At 35.8% G+C, this 21,351-nt stretch overlaps 1 protein-coding gene across 5 annotated transcripts in view; it reads left to right on the top strand.

The window, feature by feature from the left end:
• The first annotated feature begins 246 nt into the window (after positions 1–246).
• dync1i1a (dynein cytoplasmic 1 intermediate chain 1a) overlaps positions 247–21,351 on the top strand; it is an 84,945-nt gene continuing 63,840 nt past the window's right edge. The window contains exons 1-6 of one of the 5 annotated variants that reach the window (XM_067411276.1): positions 247–354; positions 449–557; positions 747–764; positions 1,203–1,290; positions 8,981–9,040; positions 10,914–11,029. In XM_067411276.1, coding sequence (XP_067267377.1) covers positions 247–354; positions 449–557; positions 747–764; positions 1,203–1,290; positions 8,981–9,040; positions 10,914–11,029 — 499 coding nt within the window. Of the gene's footprint in view, positions 355–442; positions 558–746; positions 765–1,202; positions 1,291–8,980; positions 9,041–10,893; positions 11,030–21,351 lie in introns of all 5 variants that reach the window. The other 4 variants (XM_067411275.1, XM_067411274.1, XM_067411277.1 and 1 more) reach the window with 4 other exon arrangements.

Raw genomic sequence — 21,351 nt, 5'->3', positions numbered from 1 at the left:
AAATGCCTCATAAATATTTATAATACATTTTTCATCATGATTTTATTATATTACAAGGATAAAACACAAATGTTCCTAATTGTAACTTTGATTTTCACTGCAGCAGTGAATGTTTAACAATTGCCTTTACTGAACAAAGAGTCTAAAAATAGTTCTACCTACTGTAGTCTCCATACGCCCTGCTTACACCGGGACAGATGTGCAAAACTGTGGGTCTGTGGTGTAATTATTGTGTCGCAGGACAAAATGGCTGATAAGAGTGACCTAAAAGCCGAACTTGAGCGCAAGAAACAGCGCCTTGCACAAATCAGAGAGGAAAAAAAGAGAAAGGAGGAGGAAAAAAAGAAGAAAGAGGTGAGATGACATTTTAATGAGACTCATTCAGACTGTGGTAAGAATAGAACATAACATACTGTATGTGTGTATTTGCAAACGTGGACAGTCAGAGACACAACAGAAAGCGGAAGCTGCTCCCGAGGACTCGGATTTGGACCGCAAGCGCAGGGAGACGGAGGCCCTCCTCCAGAGCATTGGAATCTCACCCGAACCTCCATTAGGTACAGTACACAGACCACTGGACCGCACTGAAATATCCATCTGCACCGCAGCCAGCTCACTCAACAATGCCTGCCTCCAAAAACACATCAGAAAGTTGCCTTTTTACCTTTGCCAAGATCAGGCTGTGTTGTATTCTGGGTTTCTTCATGGCTTTGAATGGGACTTCATCCAAACCCCTTATTCTGTAGGCTTTTCCCAGTTTTTTTGCCTCTTGGATTTTGCATTTTAGCCCTTTTTACCACACTGTATTACTAAAACTGTCAAAATGGTTTTGTACTGGGTAATGTAATTTCTAAGGCTATATCTTTTCATCCGCTCAGCAGGTCACAAACATTTCGAGGGCTTTAACAAAGACACTACTTAATGGAAACATGAGGAAGAAACTAATAAATTTAACTTGTTATTGGTATGAATTATCTCACCCCTGTGTTTGTGGGTCATTGTAATCCCTTTCTCTGCTACTATCGCCATCTAGTGCAGAGCCTTGTACGTTACAAACATGGACTCCATACTCACAACATTGCCTTTTTAATGAAATCTAATTGTGTATAGACTTTAGTTCAGTATACATTTTCTAACATTGTTTAAAAAGTAGCTGGTTCATTTTTGAAATGATGATTTAATAATCTTTTTGTCTCAAATAGTGCCGACACCAATGTCCCCATCAAAGTCTATGAGCACCCCCAGCGAGACGGGCAGCCAGGACTCTGTGGATGGAGCAGCAGCTGGAAGGTATTTAACCAACCTAAATATATATAAAAAGCATTTATCTAGACATAAATCATGCTTTTACAGTATTTTAGAAACAAACACAATTTCACAATTATCCATTCAATCCTATTTTTTAATTAATTATATACACTACTGTTCAAAGGTTTGGGTTTGGTAAAAAATTATTATATTGTTTTGAAAGAAGTCACCAAGTAACCAAATGCTCACCGAGGCTGCTTTTATTTAATAAGAAATACAGTAAAACAGCAATATTAAGAAATATTATTACAATTTAAAACAACTGTTTTAATATATTTTTTAATATATTTTCAAATGTAACTGATTCCTGTGATGACAAATTGTTAGCATCATTACGCCAGTCTTCAGTGTCACATGATCCTTCAGAAATCATCCTGATATGCTGATTTGCTGCTCAAAAAACATTTCTTCTTCTTCTTCTTCTTCTTCTTATTATTATTATCAGATTTGCTTAATATTTTTGTCGAAACCTTGATACAATTTTTTCAGGATCTATGATGGATTTAAAGTTCAAAAGAACAGCTTTTATTAGAAATTGTAAATTTATGTAACAATATAAAAGTCTTTACTGTAATTTATTAAAAATATTTTTAATGTGTCCTTGCTGAATAAAAGTATTAATTTCTTTTTAAAAAAAACCTCACTGACCCCAAACTTTTGAATGATAATGTAAATAAGAGGGAAAAAAAAAAAAAATAAATATATATATATATATATATATATATATATATATATATATAATTATTTTATAATAATTGTATTAATTTTATAATGTGGAACATCCAGGAACATTAAATAAAAATTTTAATGCCATTTTAGAAATCAAATGTTCTATTCTTTATTTTACAAAGACTAGAAGCGTTTTGATGTTAATAGCTTGTGTTTACGCATTTATGTAACACAAGTGTTTCATGTTTCTCTTTCTTTTTATATGGGATCAACAGATATAGGTAAGAATCAATGTCTGTGGTTCCTGTTGTGTGTTTCATTTAGTGCTCATTTCTGATTTTCCACTTCACCTGTCAGTTTGTCTAGGTATAAAACCTAATTCCACCGGTACTGAAATGAAGAGTTTATGAAAATGCCTGATCAATTTAATGGGCATCTAGGCATCACAAGTTCCTGTGAAAGAAATATTTGTAAGATAAGGTGATCGATTTTACCATAAGCACCAAAAATAACAACCAAGAGTGTATCAGTGACGGTAGCAGTGAGGGTTGTTAACAGGCTCATTTTTCTTTCTCTGAAATATAGACAGATAGCTGCAGTCATGTGGAAAGGGGAACTGCTGCTCTGGCCTGTAATTAAGCCTGCATAATGCAGATGTGCAGCACGTTTGACACATGATGTGTGCGTTTGTCCCTGTCATTGCTCCCTGCAGGGGGCTCGACTCGGCTAACAGTCACTAGACTGAAGTGATATTTCCAAGACTTCATCTTCAGCTATACTGGACTCATGATAGTCACAGGGTTTTTGTGAGTTGTTTTTGCTCCGAGGTCAGGACTGTGTGTTGTAATGGTGTCCCGCTCTAGGTCCATTCACACCAAGAACTATAACTATAGAGATAAGTATTAGCGTGCACATCGGCGGACGATACAGTTCTGTTTATTCTAAGCATGCGCTGTTTATTTGTCCGAATAGAAGCAGAATAGATTGTCTGTCAGTTAGAACCGCACGATTAATCATTAAAAGACCGCAATCTCATTCAGACACCCACCCCCGCGATCTTATTCCTAAATGACAGCGAATGACCTTTGACATGTATGATCACAGCGAACATTCAAATCTGCGTTGGCGCTGAGCCAGAGAAAGCAGTTGTCATGTAAATATATGAAACAACTTTTCAACAACACACAGAAACACTGGGGTAAAAGTTTATAGTTCAGATATAAACACTGATGTCTACGGTAGCAATCAAAATAGAGTAAATCACCTTTTGAAAGTAACTTGATGCTTCAAATGAAGATTGTATCAATTACATCTTTACACCAGTAGGTGGTGACAAATGACTGTTAAAAAATGTATAGTCTTTGAATCATTCATTCAAGAGATTTGTTCAAAAACACTAAGGGGCCGTTTACACAACACCATTTTCAACTAAAAACAAAACTTTGTATGCGTTCATTTACATGAAAACGGCATTTTGGGGGCCTGAAAACACAAATTTTTGAGAACGGGTTTCAAAGTGCATGTTTTTGAAAATGATACCGTTATAGTCTCCGTGTAAACTACAAAAACACGAATTTGTGAAAACGCCGTCATCATGCATATGATATTACGTGCATATTACGTGTTCAGTCTACAGGCATGTAATTCTTTACAAAGTGACATCGCCATCTACTGGCCTGGCAGAATAATACAGCGTTTTTAGTCGTTTTCGCAGATCAGTGTGAACAGGATATTTTTGGCAATGGTGTTGTCTGTATACGAAAAATGCAAAGGAAGACTTTTCCATTTTTGGTACATCATTGTCATGTAAACGTACCCTGAAGGCCTGTACACACCGGGACGAATATCGCGTTTTTCGAGACGTTTTTTGTGTTCACACCCAAGCGATTTTCACTGGCGATGCGCAGAGTGAACGTGCAAATTCACTCCCTGACAGTATGTGGCGCTTGTGCTTAACGGTAGTGCAAATAAACATATTTATGATATTAATAAAGTTAAAGAAGATATGCAGATATTAAATGGCATATATATGAGAGATGGTAGTCAGAAACGGTAGTAAATAAACATGATATTAGTAAATTTAAAGAAGATAAAAATGCAGATATTAAATGGCATATATTAGGGCTGTGCTCAGAATATCGATACAACGATACATCGTCATGAACTCCTGACGATGCGCGTATCGATACAGCAGCTGCCGTATCGTGTCTGTCTTGCTTTTAAATCTAGCCAATCACGTGACGTCACGTGACGCTTTCGAACAGAGAAACACGCGATCTCCAAATCATCGATCAAAGCGCGCTAACGTTTTAGGACAGGTCGATGGTATATAAATCATGGCCGAATCAATCAAGCCAAACCGTCCATTCAGAAACCGAGAAATTTGAAGGCCGATCTCTCAGGTTGAGGCGCGAGCTGGCTTGACTGACGTTTTCGTGAGGATATAGTTTATGGACTGTTTTGATTTCGGTAATTACATCTAGAAAGTTAAAAGCAGTGATGGCATCTATAATAGAGATATCTGAAAGCGAAACGAAAGTGATATTGGCCTCGTCCAGTGGGGAGGACGCACGAGAGGAGACCTGCGCATTTAATTAGTATCTGTATACTAATACAGTAACAAATGTATTGCTCATGTTTGGTTCATGTTGTTAATTATCTGATGTTTAATAAATGAACCTTATTGTTAAGTGTGTATTGTAAACTCATGTAGGCCATATTTTGTAGACCACGTTAATAAAAACGTATGTTGTTCTAGAACATATTTTTAGTTGATATCCCAAAAAATCATTTTTACAGATGAAAAAAAACAAAAACAAAAAAAAAAACAGGTGGTATAGACATTATTATAATATTATAGCCAATATAATTAACTAACTTAGTTTTCTTACAAGTCAACTTACTGTTGCAAGTGAAATTAGTCATTGAGCTTTGTTGATATGCTTCAGTGTCACTATAATTGTCAATTCAGTTACTGAGGGAGTGACTTTAAAAGCAAGCTTTTAAAAGAAGCTTTTTGTGACATTTTTTTTTATATTTAATTTAAATCATTTTTTTTTAATGACAAAAACAAAATATTTTTTTCAGTTATCATGACCGTTATAACACTGGTTATTCAATAAACACATATTACTGTTACTAAATTCTGCTCAAAAGAAATTTAAATTCTAAATTGAACCATATCGTGATACGTATCGTATCGTGGCTTTAGTATCGTGTGTATCGTATCGTGACATTGTTGGTGATACACAACCCTAGCATATATGAGAGATGGTAGTCAGAAACAGTAGTGTCAATGAACATTTATGAAATAGACATTCTCAACTATATTTCTTGAATGTAAAAGAAAAAAAAACTAGCAAAAATACAGAAATAATACACATCTATTGGTATTGCCAAGAACTGGCAGAGCACCCATAGTGTGCGTCTCAATCAGCTCCCTAGTTCACTAGTCAGAGCACTGATCAGGGAGTCGGCCACATTCATTTAAATGGTATACTGATACACGACCTAGGAAGTTAGGGAGCAGTTTGAGACGCATGGATAGTTTGTAAGGGTCTTCCTCGTCTACTTACTTTCTCTTCGTCGTCTTGTGTGCTCGGCAAGACTGTTTTGTGCTTGAGCGCCACCAAGTCGTGTTTTACTGTAACTTCAGCAGCTCCAGGCACGTGAACAAAAGCACCAATCTCATTGGTCGGCCAGTTTTTAACGCGGCGCGTAAAACAAAAGAACGAACCCGAGGCGTTTTTTAAAAAATTACGCTTTTACGCCTCGCGTTTTTCGCGTCGGTGTGCACACTCACATTGGGGCCCGTTGTTTAGTCATGAGGCGTTAAACGTCGGCGAAAATCGCGCGCGATATTTGACCCGGTGTGAACAGGCCTTGAGGCTGTGTTCGAAATTGCCCCCTGTATCCTCATTCAATCTTCCCTGCATTGGTCCACTTGAAAGAGTGAATGAAAACGAGTGAGTGAATTCAGACACTGAGTGTACCGGAAGGGCTGCCGCTTTTGCATTGTTTGTGCTTGTTGTTTAATAATCATTTAGAACTTGCAAAATGGCAGCTCCAGTAGTCAATGAAAAGATTCATCTTGGACTCTGTCATGGAAACTATGTATAAGACTTAATTAAACAATTTAATAATTAGTTAAAAAGGAATTTATACCTGTATGATAGTACACTGTACCCACATTGGACCAGTGGTTTGGAAAGTGGATGTGGGTGTAATCTTCTGGCGAGACATGGGAATTCATTCGCCATGACTCTCAGTGCATTAAGGGTATTCTCTAGTTGTTGACTGTACATCAGTTGTACACTCATTATTGAATTGAATGAGTGCACTTGGACACCACTACAAATGGCTGTTCCCTTATTTAGTGCTATTTTAAACAGCCAAATTCATCCAGTAATGAAAGAAGTGAAGTCTTTATGAGTGACTCATTCATTCAAACCGATTTATTCTTTTACAATTTTAGAAGGATTTTTAGAATTATATCTTTATCGTTATCATTATAGTCAATGTGCTTGGTGTGAACAGGCCTCAAAGTGTCTCCATCTACAACTCTTATCCTCTACCAGGTCAGGGACCAGTGGCATTAGTAAGAACAAAACAGACACACACAATTAAAGGTATGCATCCAAACAAAACCGTAACCCAGAATCTCATGAACCCCTTTGAAGGGGTTGTGTTCACTCTGCTATTAAAGTCAAGGCACACTGTATTTTATTGGCAGCTGAAAAAAGCAGAGCAGTTTAGATCATTCCCCCCAGTGTGACTGCCTGATGCCTGCTGTTATCTTGAGCCTTGACTTCAACAATTCCTCTTGCATGGTTAAATTGGAGCCATTTGCAATGATGTGAATGACAATATAGTTTTTAAATGTCATCACTGGTAAAACAGAGTGTCAGTTTGACACGCTACCTCTTTGACTGTGTAAGTTTAGTGAAAAAAATTAATAGGCATGTTTGTGACTTGTACTGAAGGTTGAAGAAAAAAGTTTACAAGGTCAGCACCCTTTCATTACTTGTTCCCGTATATGATAAAAAATTCACGCTTTGCCTATAGGTTTTGTGGGTGCTGCTGACGCCGTAGTTCACGTGATAAATCCTACGTGGTGGATGTAGTACATCCGGATTTCATTCATATTTCACACATACTTTCTCAAAATAAGTTCTTAACCAAATGTAGTACCTGGGCCCTGTCCCAAATGGGACTCACCTAAACACTCGCGGACTTCTTACGAGTCTGCACATAATGCTGCTTTGACTGATAGGGAGAAGTCTGCTATGGAGCTCACTTCAGTGAGGGCTCGGGAAAAGTGCACATCGAGGGGTGTGCATCGACCGCAAAGGGGTCGCTCGCATTCACTCTTCTGAAACCTTAAATGACAATTAGGGCACCCTACGGTCTCGTGATCTCACGATCAAACACACATCGGCTATTGTACAGTAAGTCCACAAGACTGTAAGTGCAAATGAAGTGTGCCATTTAGGACAGAGCCCTACGCAGACATACAGTACAGTCCAAAAGTTTGGAACCACTAAGATTTTTAATGTTTTTAAAAGAAGTTTCGTCTGCTCACCAAGGCTACATTTATTTAATTAAAAATACAGAAAAAAACTGTAATATTGTGAAATATTATTACAATTTAAAATAACTGTGTACTATTTAAATATATTTGACAAAGTAATTTATTCCTGTGATGCAAAGCTCGATTTTCAGCATCGTTACTCCAGTCTTCAGTGTCACATGATCCTTCAGAAATCATTCTGAATCATTCAATATTACTGTTTTTACTGTATTTTTAATTAAATAAATGTAGCCTTGGTTAGCAGACGAAACTTCTTTTAAAAACATTAAAAATCTTAATCGTTCCAAACTTTTGGACTGTACTGTATGCGATTTTTGAATGCAAATGTCAAACAGCGAAGAAAAATGTTCATGTTTAATTCATTTAGATGAAGAAGAGACTGTTTTATTCTATGGACTGAAAAGTTTATAGAGGACAAAATGATGCACAAGAGTGGGACAAGCCATTAAACAGGTGGCGAACTATGTTAGACAAATCAGTGATACTGATATTGCAGTATGCATATGGGAATGTTAACCTGGGGTTTAGGTATGTACAGTTTCATGTCCAAAAAAAATTTAAAAAATCCATGGGACTACTATGGAATTTTTTGTAAGGGTATTTATCTTATATTTTATTGTTTTTTGTTTACTTACACTGTAAACTAATGGAAGCTTGTTACCACCCTAAATAAAAAAAATACAAAAGGTAATTGCAACTTTTTTATAAGTTTATATCTCACAATTCTGACTTTATAAATTGCATTTCTGATTTTATATCACACAATTATGACTATATCACGCAATTCTTATTTTATATCACAATTATGACTTTATAACTTGCAATTCTTACTTTATATCACGCAATTATGACTTTATATCACACAATTATGACTTTATAACTCGCAATTCTGACTTTATAACTAACAATTGCGAGAAAAAAGTCAGAATTGTGAGATAAAAAGTCGCAATTACCTTTTTTATTTTTGTTTTATTTCATGGCGGAAAAAAGCTTCCATAATAAACACATCCCATATGTCCATCTCACCATTTAATATTGTAACCTAAGGAAGACCTGTTGAATGTTATCATATGCCCCATGCTATTTTAACATCGTTTTAATATAATACATCTTCTACAGTGTCATGCATTCCAATTCTACCATCCATTCTTTGGAAAGTGCATAAACATGAGTATCTTACATGTACATGATGCATAAACCTCCTCAGCATTGCTTTGAACTGCATCGCTATGTGTGCTGATTTGATTGGTCCATTCTCACTGTTCTCCTGGCTTGCATGTGGCGTGTTGTTTGATGGCGTGTGTGCTATGATATTTATGTTTGTGTGTATGATGGTGTTGTTTCTGCTGAGGTTAATCTTGCATGTTTTCTCCCTCCTGTCCCCTGCGTGACACCCCCTGCCGCCCCCTCCAGGACCTTGCAGTGGGACACTGACCCCTCTGTTCTTCAACTGCAGGCTGACTCTGAGCTCGGGTATCTCCTCCTCTCTGTCTCTTTCTTTCTCTTTTTTTTACTCAAATCTGCTGAACTTTTATATGCATACACATACGCATTTACATGTGCATGTACAAACATTTTTCAACACACAGATGTGTACATGCATTTCTTTGGACACCTATTGGCTTTTTGTGCAGGGATATGTAAATGAATTCTTGAATTTGAATTGAGCAAACAGAATGCAAAATTGCAATTAGAATTTGAAAAAGGAAGTTGAATCAGGGCTGGAAATGTGGGTCCAGGGAGTGAATTTCAAGGGGTTCCAGACTTCCAGTTGAAAAAGTACTGGCTTTCCAACCTTTATTCACATAATAGCCTCCAAAAGCTGTGTAAATTTCATAAATATATATAGTGGGATTTCCTGCATCTACACTCAAAAAACACTGCATCAAAAAATGCTGGGTTGTTTCAACCCAAATTTGGGTTAAAAATAGACAAACCCAACCACTGGGTTACATTTTTAAATAATTTTTTTAACCCAACGGTTGGGTTTGTCCATATTTGACCCAAATTTGGGTTGAAACAAACCAGCATTTTTTAGAGTGTATGGTTAAAAATGATAAAATATGTCCCGAACAAGGTTCCTCCAGTGAATCTTGGCCATTTCTACCATTGAGTGATATTAAAATGAATTGAAATGCAAAGAAATTAATATTACTACTTTCCACAAGTCTGTTTGATAGATTGACTGCATTTATTTGATCAAAAATAGAGCAAAAATACCAATATTGTGAAATATTATTACAATATTAAAAATATTAAAGATTAAAAAGTTAAAAAGAACAGCATTTGTTTTGAAATATTAATCTTTTGTAACATTATAAATGTCTTTACTATAAATTTAATGCATCCTTGCTGAATAAAAGTATTAATTTCTTACAAAAAAAGTTGTATTGACCCCAAACCTTTCAACAGTAGTCTATATATTTCATCATATTCAGTAAATTAAATTTTGTAAGTCATAAGACATTCAGTAAATCAGCTCTATAGAATATTTGATTCTGATTGGTCAATCAGTGGCATTGAGTATAAAGACTTAAAAGGTCTTTGCAAATCATTGCATGTTAAAATAGTTTATAGGCATCATCTTATTATAGCTATAGACGGAAGTAAAAAAAATGTTTATTGTGAGCATAAAACTTTTGATAAATGGCTAAAGGCTCAGAAGAAACCGGTTAAAAAGCAAGAAAATGGAAAAGATATAAAGAACTGCATGTAGATTAATAATATATGGATTAATTTATAATATTGCAGAGTTTGTCTTGTTTTTGATTGTGTTCTTAGTAAGTACCCTTCTAATTTCTAATTTAATGCTTTGTACATTGATAATCTACATTTACACATCTGTGTGTGTGTGTGTGTGTGTGTGTGTGTGTGTGTGTGTGTGTGTGTGTGTGTGTGTGTGTGTATGGTATTTCACTGCTTTTGTGCTGTAGTGTACCATTGTGTATGCAACTTTTTCTTTGTTCCTCTTGTTCTCCATCTTTCTCCTCATTTCTCCTTCTGGCCCGCTCCCTCTATCTCATTCCGCTTTCCTTTTAAGTTTGTCAGGTTCAAGTGTTTTCAGCTGGTCACTCTCCAGCTGTGTGCCTAGGGCTGTATGTGACAGTGATTGATGCCCCGTGCCATGTACTGAGAATGCTTTAAACATTACTTCTAGCAGTCAACCAGGGGTCATCCAAACTTACAATATGTTCATGGACCTGAATAATGAGCCCTATACAGCATATTAGATGTAACAATGGATTTTGTCTTTGTGATGCACTGTATGTATTTTAACGTGCATGCAAGTGTGTGCACACGTGCGTCAGGTTGCAGGACATTCATAGGCCGATTTCTCTCTCCCCAGACGCCGAACGCACAGATTGGGACCTTCTAAGATAACTCAGGTGGATTTCCTGCCCAGAGAGTTGGTGTCCTACTGTAAAGAGACTCAGACACCGCTAGCAGCTCATCAGTCTGAAGGTAGAGAGTTACAGTAATATTCTAGATGTTCTGCACTCTACAGTGTTGAGGATGATACTTTGAAACTCTACTATAGTTTGTGAAGCTGCTAATCATAATTTAAAGTGGTTAAATTACATTCAAGTAAAGTAGTTAGATACACTGGAAACTACCAACAAAAATCGCTAGTTACATTGAAACTATTTAAGATGGCAATATGGATTTATGGTAATATAAGATGATATAATGAGGGTCTTATTTAGAGTGACAGCATTGACAACTTGAACATATACAGTAATGGCCAAAAGTGATGTCCGGAGAGGATATTTGTTTTTAATGACCCTATAAGTTCAAGTAAACCAAAATATGAGGAAAATATTTTAGATTTCTTAAATATTTTAAACATGAAGGAAGAACAAAACTCTAACCCTGGTTAAGCTATCTATCTGACAAAAATAGTTGGCAAAAAAGGCAAATTACAGCTACAGGTTTTAGTTTACTAAGCAAAAAAAATGGATAGAAAAACAAAAAGCTCACAGGAAAAAGCATACATTGACTTCAACATTAATATTAATATTTCATTGGTTCTCTCTTGTTTTTGCATGTGTTCATAATTTCTTTGTATGACAGCCTGGCCAAAAATGATGTTTCACAATTTCGCAAGCAAAACTTTAACACATTTTTAATAATATTTGAATAATTGAAAGTATTGATTAATTCCAGTAACATGAGTCTTTTGATTCCTTCAGCTAAAAACATTCATTTTTGTTCAATAATTTACAATAATTTAAAAGTGATTTTTATAATTGAGCACTTAATGATGAACGGCAGCATTTAACCGAAGATTTCACTACAAACATATGTAAAATGCTGTTCTGTGCATTAATTCAAATGAATATGCGAATCATTTTTGAGCTTACATGAACATTCTGAAGAACTGATTCACTGAAATGAATCTATTTAGTGCCCATGTGATTCAAGTTCTTTCAGCTGTGAAGCTGCGTGTATAATATAATGTGACCTACATTATCAAACTTGTATCAGGTCCTGACTTAGATTGGTTCAGATCCTACTTAAGCAACAGGGAATACTATGTTAAACTGGGTACCTACTCCTCCGGGTGTTACGTCATTTCTTGTGGTGTTCCTCAAGGCTCAATTTTGGGTCCTCTGTTATTTAACCTATGCATGCTTCCTTTAGCTGGTGTAATTAACCAGTACAATATTTCATTTCACGAGTAGGCAAATGACATGCAACTCTATCTTCCACAATTAAATTTAAACAATACTGGACTGCATAGAGAGCATAAAATTGTGGATGTCCCAGAACTTTCTTTAGCTAAACAAAGATAAGACAGAGGTACTGTAATCGGTAATTGGTATGCTCCACATCTTGACTCTCCATCACTAAAATCCAGTAATCAGGCCAAGAACAAGGAATCATGTTTGACAGTGATCTCCGTTTTAAAAAAAAAAAACATGTTTAGCTTTTTTATTATCACCTCAGAAACATCTCCAAAGTACGTAACATTCTCTAGCTGATGACCTACGAGCCATCGACTCTTTAAATATCTCAAAACACATTTATTCACTAAGGCATTTTGATTTATTTTATTGATGCATTTTATTATCTTTTAGGTTTTAAATGGTGCTATATGCTTACTTTATCACACTACACCGCTACTCATTTAAAAGCTACATTTTGAAAAGAGCTGAGCTATTGTCACACTATTGAAAAATGTAGTTAGTAATAGCATTGCTTTTAGTTAGGTATTCCCCAACTCTTAGCTCTAACCACATGAACTGTGGGAGAAAAAAATAATGCTATTAATCAATTTAAGTTTTCCGGCCAACTACAGTTTGAGGTCATAACCTATGCTTAATTCAATTAAAAATGAATGTAATTAAAATATTTTTTCTGTTTTTTTTTTTCATAAGCACCATTTTAGAGTTGGAACTATAATTGCCTGTTGTGTGAAGTGGTATTTATGTAGCGCAAAATCAGACATTTAATTACAAATGTACATGTACTCGCCTTGTCAGTTACTGTTAAGATCTACAATAACTTATTTATGTAGGTTTATCTGTATTCAATCAAAATAGGCAATTTGGGATTTCATGGTAAAACAGCTTAGGACAAGCTCGGAAATTGAAACGGGCTGCTCAGTGAAGAGCTTTGATTTTCATCGCTGTCAGGTGGGCTGTCATCCTGACCGTCTGGTTCCGTTGAAGAGCTCCAAACCTGCGCAGATTAAGATTCATTTGACCAGCCGCGGCCTCCATTTCCTGAGAGGGGAGCTGGGGGGACGGCTTTTTTGAAAAGAGATGCCTGCCCATCAGTGGCTCTGCTTGAAACGGCAGAACAGTAATGGCATTGAGTCAGGCTTTAAGTGGATGCAGACGGGTAATTCAAGATGGCTTCTATCATTAGAACATCACTTGGAGTTGTGCCTGCATCTCTGCTGAGGGCTACCAGTTTACTTTTTGCTTTCTGTTGAGATTGTTGGGTCTGCTATCAGTTCATGTGCATGACATTTCAAAAGATTGGATGTTATATATGAATCCTTTGTAGAATCCATCTACATTTAAATAGTGATATACCTCCTTAAAGGCGCAGTACACCAAAAAATGAAAATTCTATCATTATTCACCCTTGTGTTTGTTATAACATGATTGTCTGTCTTCTTTGCAACATAAATAAGATATTTTGAAGAATGTAGGTAACCAAACCGTTTTGGTGACAAAACAATAAAGAGAGAGAGGAAACACTGAGACATTTTTCAAAATATTCTCTTTTGACAGAATTTTCATTTTCGAGTGAACTATTCCTTTAAAGTCAGGACCTAATTATAATTTTTCATATATTTTATATTATCATATTATATTATCATCATATTATATTATCATATTATATTTAATATATTATAATATAAAATATATGAAATATAATATGATAATATAATATTATATTATCATATTATATTTCATATATTTTATATTATAATAATTAATTTTTTTTTTTTTTGCTGGCCTTGTCAACGTTTTGACCACATAAATAATGCTTCTTTTTGCATATTTATAGAAATAAATATATAAATATACACATATATATGTATGTATGTGTATATACATGTATAAAAAAATCTAAAAAATATTTGTTGTAAATTTTCTTTTTTGCTAAAAAAAGCGTAAAATAAAATCACACAAAGATAGAATTAAGATTAATAATAAATTAATGAAAATGAAAAATGTTTATTATATATAAGAATATTATATAATATATATAAATTAATAATATGTTATGTTATATGAGCAATATCACACTGATAGCCATGCGAGATTTATTTATATTTCTATATATATATATATATATATATATATATATGTGCTTTTATTTTAAGTTAAATTTCTTTTTTTAGCAAAAAAGACTATTTTTTTTAGATTTTTCATTTGCAATTGTAACTTAAAATTATTGAAATGCATTTTTTTTGCATATTTTTAGAAAAATAATAAAAATAATAATTTTATTTTTGTATAATTTTATTATAATTTTTATTAGCAGAAAAGTACATTTACAACAAATTATTTATTAGATTTTTCATTTGCAGCAGTAACTTGAAATTATACAGCTTAAATATGTTATTTAGAACCATAGTAATATTTAGAACAGCAATATTCAAAAATTAAGCTTGCATGGTGCAAAAAAAAAAAAGATACAGTGACAGTAGCATCGGTCATCCTTACTGTTGAATCCATAATAAGTAGAACTCCTTTAAATGGTTAAATAGTAAACCCGTACCTCGTGTAGCACGAGACCGTATTAATAAAACTCCTCGAGTTGATTGATTTATGAAATGTGAAAGTGCTTAATCAAAGCCACTTTTGCTTGTTTGTAAAAGAATAATGTCAGGATATTTCTCCTTATTAGTTTAAGTGTGGTTCCTACCACAAAGACTTCTTGGCTTCTACAGTCGTTAACTCGACACAGCAGTCAGCGCCGAGCCGCTCTCTTCCACAAGTGCACTCTAATGTACTCCATTGGCTTCAATCATATTTGAAGCCAATCATATTTAAAGCGTCATATTTCAATTACATTTTTAAATTTATAGCCTTGTTAAAATGAAGCTCACATAGAGCCCGGCTAATTTGATTGCATCCCCCAGACTCGGGAGCCAGGCCTGGTATAAAATGCAGATGGTTTGAAAAGCACCCTAAACATCTCCATATGGACGGGACCCCCTAACAAGCGGCTTTTGGTGTATTTGCATAACATCGCTGGTAGTCGTGATGTGAAGCACATCTTTTGCTATTTGGTTTCCTCTTATTTGCAAGCGGTGCACAAAAAACGACACACAGGCTTTACCTCGCTTTTCTCATTCCCCTCGATCTCATCTTCTTTTTTTCCATCTGCATTTCGCAGCAGAATCCCTCCATCCTCGCACGGCTCCTTGATCCCTACGTTGGCAACAGCTGCTTGCCATGTGATTGGAGACTTCCTGTCATTATAACTGATGTGTTTTTATTCTTTCCACTTCCTTGAAGCCTGATCAGAATTAAAATTGCTAGTGGAATTTCCTGTCAAGGCAGGTCATTTATTCAGCAAGTGCAACCGCTGACAAGCCTTTGATTGGCCGTTGCCCTTAGCGCTCGCACTCTGTACAGTTTATTTGTTTTTTCCTCTCGGCCTACAGATGCAGGCTGGCCTCACAGCTGTCTGTAGGTACAGGTTGTCTGTGCAGGGGAGACCCTGCCCCTGTGAGACCTCTCACATGAGAAAGAGAGAGGAAGTTTTAATAGGTCTTTCCACCACCTGCTACAGCTTGCATTCTGTGTTTGTTCAGGCCGGTGCAGAGGTTTCGTCCATTGATTGGTGAAACTAAACAGATGCCTTTTTTCCTTTTCTTTCTTTTAGTTGGGGGGATCCAAGAACCGCACAGGTGTTAACCCCCCACCCCCAACCCCGAGACTGCACTATAACACTGTCATGAAGGCCAGCAGTGCCTGCAGAGACCCTTGTACCAGCAGCATGTAGTTTAAAGGAATAGTTCACTTCAGAATTTAAATTTCCTGATAATTTACTCACCCCTATGTCATCCAAGATGTTTATGACTTTCTTTCTTCAGTCAAAAAGAAATTAAGGTTTTTGAGGAAAAACATTCCAGGATTTTTCTCCATATAGTGGACTTCAACAGGGTTCAACAGGTTTAAAGTCTAAATGTCAGCTTCAAAGGACTCTACATGATCCCAGACGAGGAATAAGGGTCTTAACTAGTGAAACGATCGTCATTTTCTAAAAAAAAACATCAAATTTATATACTTTTTATCCACAAATGCTCATCTTGTACTAGCTCTGCAATGTGCTACGCATTACATAATCATGTTTGAAAGGTCACCTGTGACGTAGGCGGAAGTACAGCGGTAGGGCGAAAAACTCCATCTCGGTTTCTCCTCCAACTTCAAAATCGCCCGATATTGTAGTTTTTTTTTGTAAATGCTGTTTGACTGGCAAATTTGCTTTGTAAACACTTAGTTGCTCGGTACTTCTGCCTACATCACGCGAAACCTTTCCAATGTGATTACGTAATGCATGGCGCATCTCAGAGCAGTGCAAGATGAGCATTTGTGGTTAAAAAGTATATAAATTTATTTATTTTTTTAAGAAAATGAACAATGGTTTCACTAGATAAGACCCTTATTCCTCATCTGGTATCGTGTAGAGCCCTTTGAAGCTGCACTGAAACTGACATTTGGACCTTCAACCTGTTGAAAAAAAGTGACATGGTGCACCTTTAAAATAATTTTCTTTAACACTATAAATGTCTTTGATCAATTTAATGTATATGTGCTGAATAAAAGTTTTAATTTCTTTCAAAAATAAAACTGACCCCAAATTTTTGAACACTATGTTCTTTCAATGTTGTTTAGGGTGCCATTGACTTTCATTGTATGGACAAAAACCTGACCCTTTAAAAATGTAGCAGTGCAGCCATCATCCTTTTATTCAAACCAGCAAGTCATTTGTTTCTTAAGTTCTTGTGCAAAAACAGAAATAAACTGCATGTTTTAGGATATTTAGAACATCAAAAACAAGAAATGTAAAATTAATGAGAAATGTCTAGGATTCTACATTATGTCTAGGTCACTAATCAGTCAAATTTGAGACACTAATCATGCAAACTGTTTTGTACAAAAGGTCAGAAGGTCATGCTTTCTCTAAAGTTTTTTTTTTGCTAATATTTGATGTTTTTGGCTCAACACACTCAGTTGAAAAGTTCCTTGATGGATCCAAAAAGTGCTTGCCGTGCATTTTGTGTTCATGAGCTGGTTGTGATGTTTTGTTGACCCCAGTTTAGCCTGTGATGCAGGTTTAGTCACGTGCAGGTTCAGCCTATGTGTTTCCAGCAGTATCTGATCCCTTAACTGATGCAGTTTTATAAAGATTTTCAAGGAAAACCTAGCGGAAATGAGTGCCAAACCTGTTAGCCAGTGGTTCATTTGTGGTTTAAAAGCCTTCCAGATCTCACCATCAGAGGCAAAAGACCTTAAAATGAAATGATTGTGAAGCAACAACACTGGATGGACTGGTCACTCAGGGGTTGTGACCCATCTGAACTTTTGACCCCTCTGAGAAGCCTATTCTCTCAAGCTGTAGTTTGTCTCACATCAATCTAAATGTGTGTGACTCTGTTTAGGGAAATTTAATTTAATGAACTGTTCGCTTCCGTCTCAGCTTTGCTGTAATGAATATAACTAGTGTGATATGTGTCCAGGTTCTTGTCTGTTGGTTGGTCGGAGATCTGTCTCTGCTAAGTGTGCATTGTTCTTCACTCAATTGAATTACTTGCCAATCACTGAACGCCATATTCAAGGCTCCAGTGGGCTCTTGGCGACATAATTTGTATTAAAGGACAGGCTTGTAATTCATAAAGGCTGATGGGAGTGGTTAGCATTGCAAAGGCATGGCTCATCCACTAGACAGTGCGTTAGTGGGTTCTGGGAAAGTTGGCTATCCAGTTACATATACTTTCCTCTGGTTCTTTGTCATTGTTGGTGTAACGTTTCACACTGCATATTTGGAGAAAATGACCCCTGAAAATTTGGCATCCTTGAGTGGAGCAAAGGTAGTGATTAAATGTTAATCTGTAAAAACAGTTTATAAATGAACGCATTCGATCTTTTGAATCACTCTAGTCTGAGAGGAAACAGCTTTTCATCCAAATGGATAGTTCACCTAAAAGTGAAAATGTCATTATTTACTTATTCTCGTGTCATTTCAAAACTTTCTCAGGACACTAGTCTGCCATGCAATAAACAACATAAATAAATAAAAGTTGTAAATTCTCACAACAACAAACACTGCGTGAGCCATGATTATGAATAGATTCTTTTTAATTAGTCAAAAGCTCAAATGATTCATGAAACTGCCTTGCACTCCCTAGGAATGTAGCTGTTTGAATCAGTGAATCTTTTTAACTGTTACTGAGCTAAAACTGACTCCTTTTATTGAACTGTGAGTCATTTTTGCGGTTATGTCCAGTACTGTAATGTATACTTAAAGAAATTACTCTGTTTACTGACTAGTTGTCCATATGACAACACGTAATTAAAGATACGTACTCACAAATTTTATTTGTAATAAATAATGGTATAATAGTGGAAATGGATTTATTTATTTTTTTAATTAAAAAAATGTAATTTGGTTTATAATTTTTATTTTATTTTAAGAGCCTTTATTTGTATGATGACAATTTTTGGGTCAACTATTCCTTTAATCAAGGGTCTTTAATATGGGTCAAATATGGACTACGCACCTCCACTCTCTTCCATTGTAGAAAAGTGAAGCTGGTGTCATGAGAAATCAAGTCCCCCCCAGGAATAGGGTCTCCTTTAAGACCCAGGCGGTAATGCCTGATCAAATGTTGTTATCACGATGTCTCGACTAATTATAACCCATTTCACTATTGTATGATGTTTATAACATTAAAGGGATAGTTCACCCAAAAATGAAAATTTGATGTTTATCTGCTTACCCCCAGGGCATCCAAGATGTAGATGACTTTTTTTCTTCAGTCGAACGCAAATTATGATTTTTAACTGCAACCGCTGCCGTCTGTCAGTCAAATAATAGCAGTGATTGGGAACTTGAACAATAAGAGTCGAAAAAACTTCCATAGACAAATCCAAATTAAACCCTGCGGCTCGTGACGACACACTGATGTCCTAAGACACGAAACGATCGGTTTGTGCGAGAAACTGAACAGTATTTATATAATTTTTTACCTCTAATACACCACTATGTCCAACTTCGTTCAGCTTCCGGTTAGTGAGGTCTGATCGCGCTTTGACAACGGAAGTGATGTCTCGCGCTCATTGAAGTATATGGGCGAGACATCACTTCCGTCATCACAACGCGTTTTTTGACCTCACTAACAGGAAGCTGAACGAAGTTGGACATAGTGGTGTATTAGAGGTAAAAATTATATAAATAATGTTCGGTTTCTCGCACAAACCGATCGTTTCCTGTCTTAGGACATTAATGTGTCGTCACGAGCCGCAGGTTTTAATTTTGATTTGTCTAAGCAAGTTTTATTTACTGTTATAGTTGAAGTTCCCATCTACTGCTATTATTTGACTGACAGATGGCAGCGGTTGCAGTTAAAAATCATAATTTGCGTTCGACTGAAGAAAAAAAGTCACCTGCATCTTGGATGCACTGGGGGTAAGCAGATAAACATCAAATTTTCATTTTTGGGTGAACTATCCCTTTAAGTGCACAGACAACATGCTTGAAATATAAAATTAATGTCTATGTATTGCATAATAAAACAAACTGGAAACTATATAGGAACTATATTGGAAGCAAAAAACATACCTAATATAATGTAAGCTAAACTAGCAGGATAATCAGGTAGATGTATGGTAGTCCATAAGCTAACTAAAAAAACAGTATGAATGAGAAATGCTTGATTTCACAACCTATAGCTTCAGTTATATTCTAGTATATAATATAATTTAATATACTAGTATACCATGTAATTTAAAAGACATTATAACGCATTTTAAACTATATAAATCATAACATGATTTTGCAGGAATTATAATCAGGAGCTAAAAATGCTACCCATTAAAAGTCTGTTTAACCAATGGGATCACTCGGGGTCCTAAAGGAGACCCCATTCCTGGGGGGACTCGATTTCTCACCACACCTCTAATGTCCCAATATGGCGCTGACATATTGTACTGATTCGGGACCTGAGTCTGCGCAGTAGGGAGCATGAAGTGGAGCCGCGCGCTATCAAGGCCCTGCCCACACTCCCGTAGAATCATTTAGTAAAGTTTACTGAAGAACAACTCATTTTGTCGGTGTGTAATAAACAGTTATAGAAATGTAGAAATTAAAGTTAAAGCTCCAATCTCCTCCTGGAAATCCTGAAAAAAGACCATTGGTGCCTCAGTGACTACTTCGCTCGATGAAGCTGTCAATCATGACGTCACCCCCCCGTTTTTTTAGCATCAAATAACTAAATAAAACCAAACTTTTTTTAAAAAAAACAAACACTTGAACTTATATCACCGTGATAAAAAACTACATAAAATGACAGAAACCATCTTTGGGAAAAAATATTTGAAGTGTAATTTAATTGTTTAGTTTGTCTCATGTCTCATTAAAGGGTTAGTTCACCCAAAAATGAAAATTCTGTCATTAAAGGTGCCCTAGAACATTTTTTTACAAGATGTAAAATAAGTCTAAGGTGTCCCCTGAATGTGTCTGTGAAGTTTCAGCTCAAAATACCCCATAGATTTTTTTTTTTATCAATTTTTTTAACTGCCTATTTTGGGGCATCATTAACTATGCACCGATTCAGGCTGCGGCCCCTTTAAATCTCATGCTCCCCGCCCCCCGAGCTCTCGACTATATTACAGTGCATAAACAAAGTTCACACAGCTAATATAACCCTCAAATGGATCTTTACAAGATGTTCGTCATGCATACTGCATGCATGCTTCGGATCATGTGAGTATTGTATTTATTTGGATGTTTACATTTGATTCTGAATGAGTTTGATAGTGCTCTGTGGCTAAATCTAACATTACACACTGTTGGAGAGATTTATAAAGAATGAAGTTGTGTTTATGAATTATACAGACTGCAAGTGTTTAAAAATGAAAATAGCGACAGCTCTCTTGTCTCCGTGAATACAGTAATAAACAATGGTAACTTTAACCACATTTAACAGTACATTAGCAACATGCTAACAAAACATTTAGAAATATCACTAAAAATATCATGATATCATGGATCATGTCAGTTATTATTGCTCCATCTGCCATTTTTCACTGTTG

This window comes from Chanodichthys erythropterus, chromosome 15, assembly GCF_024489055.1.
Source record: "Chanodichthys erythropterus isolate Z2021 chromosome 15, ASM2448905v1, whole genome shotgun sequence".
Taxonomy (NCBI): Eukaryota; Metazoa; Chordata; class Actinopteri; order Cypriniformes; family Xenocyprididae; genus Chanodichthys; species Chanodichthys erythropterus.
The sequence above is the reverse complement of the archived record's forward strand: the minus strand, read 5'-3'. Positions and strand labels throughout refer to the sequence as shown.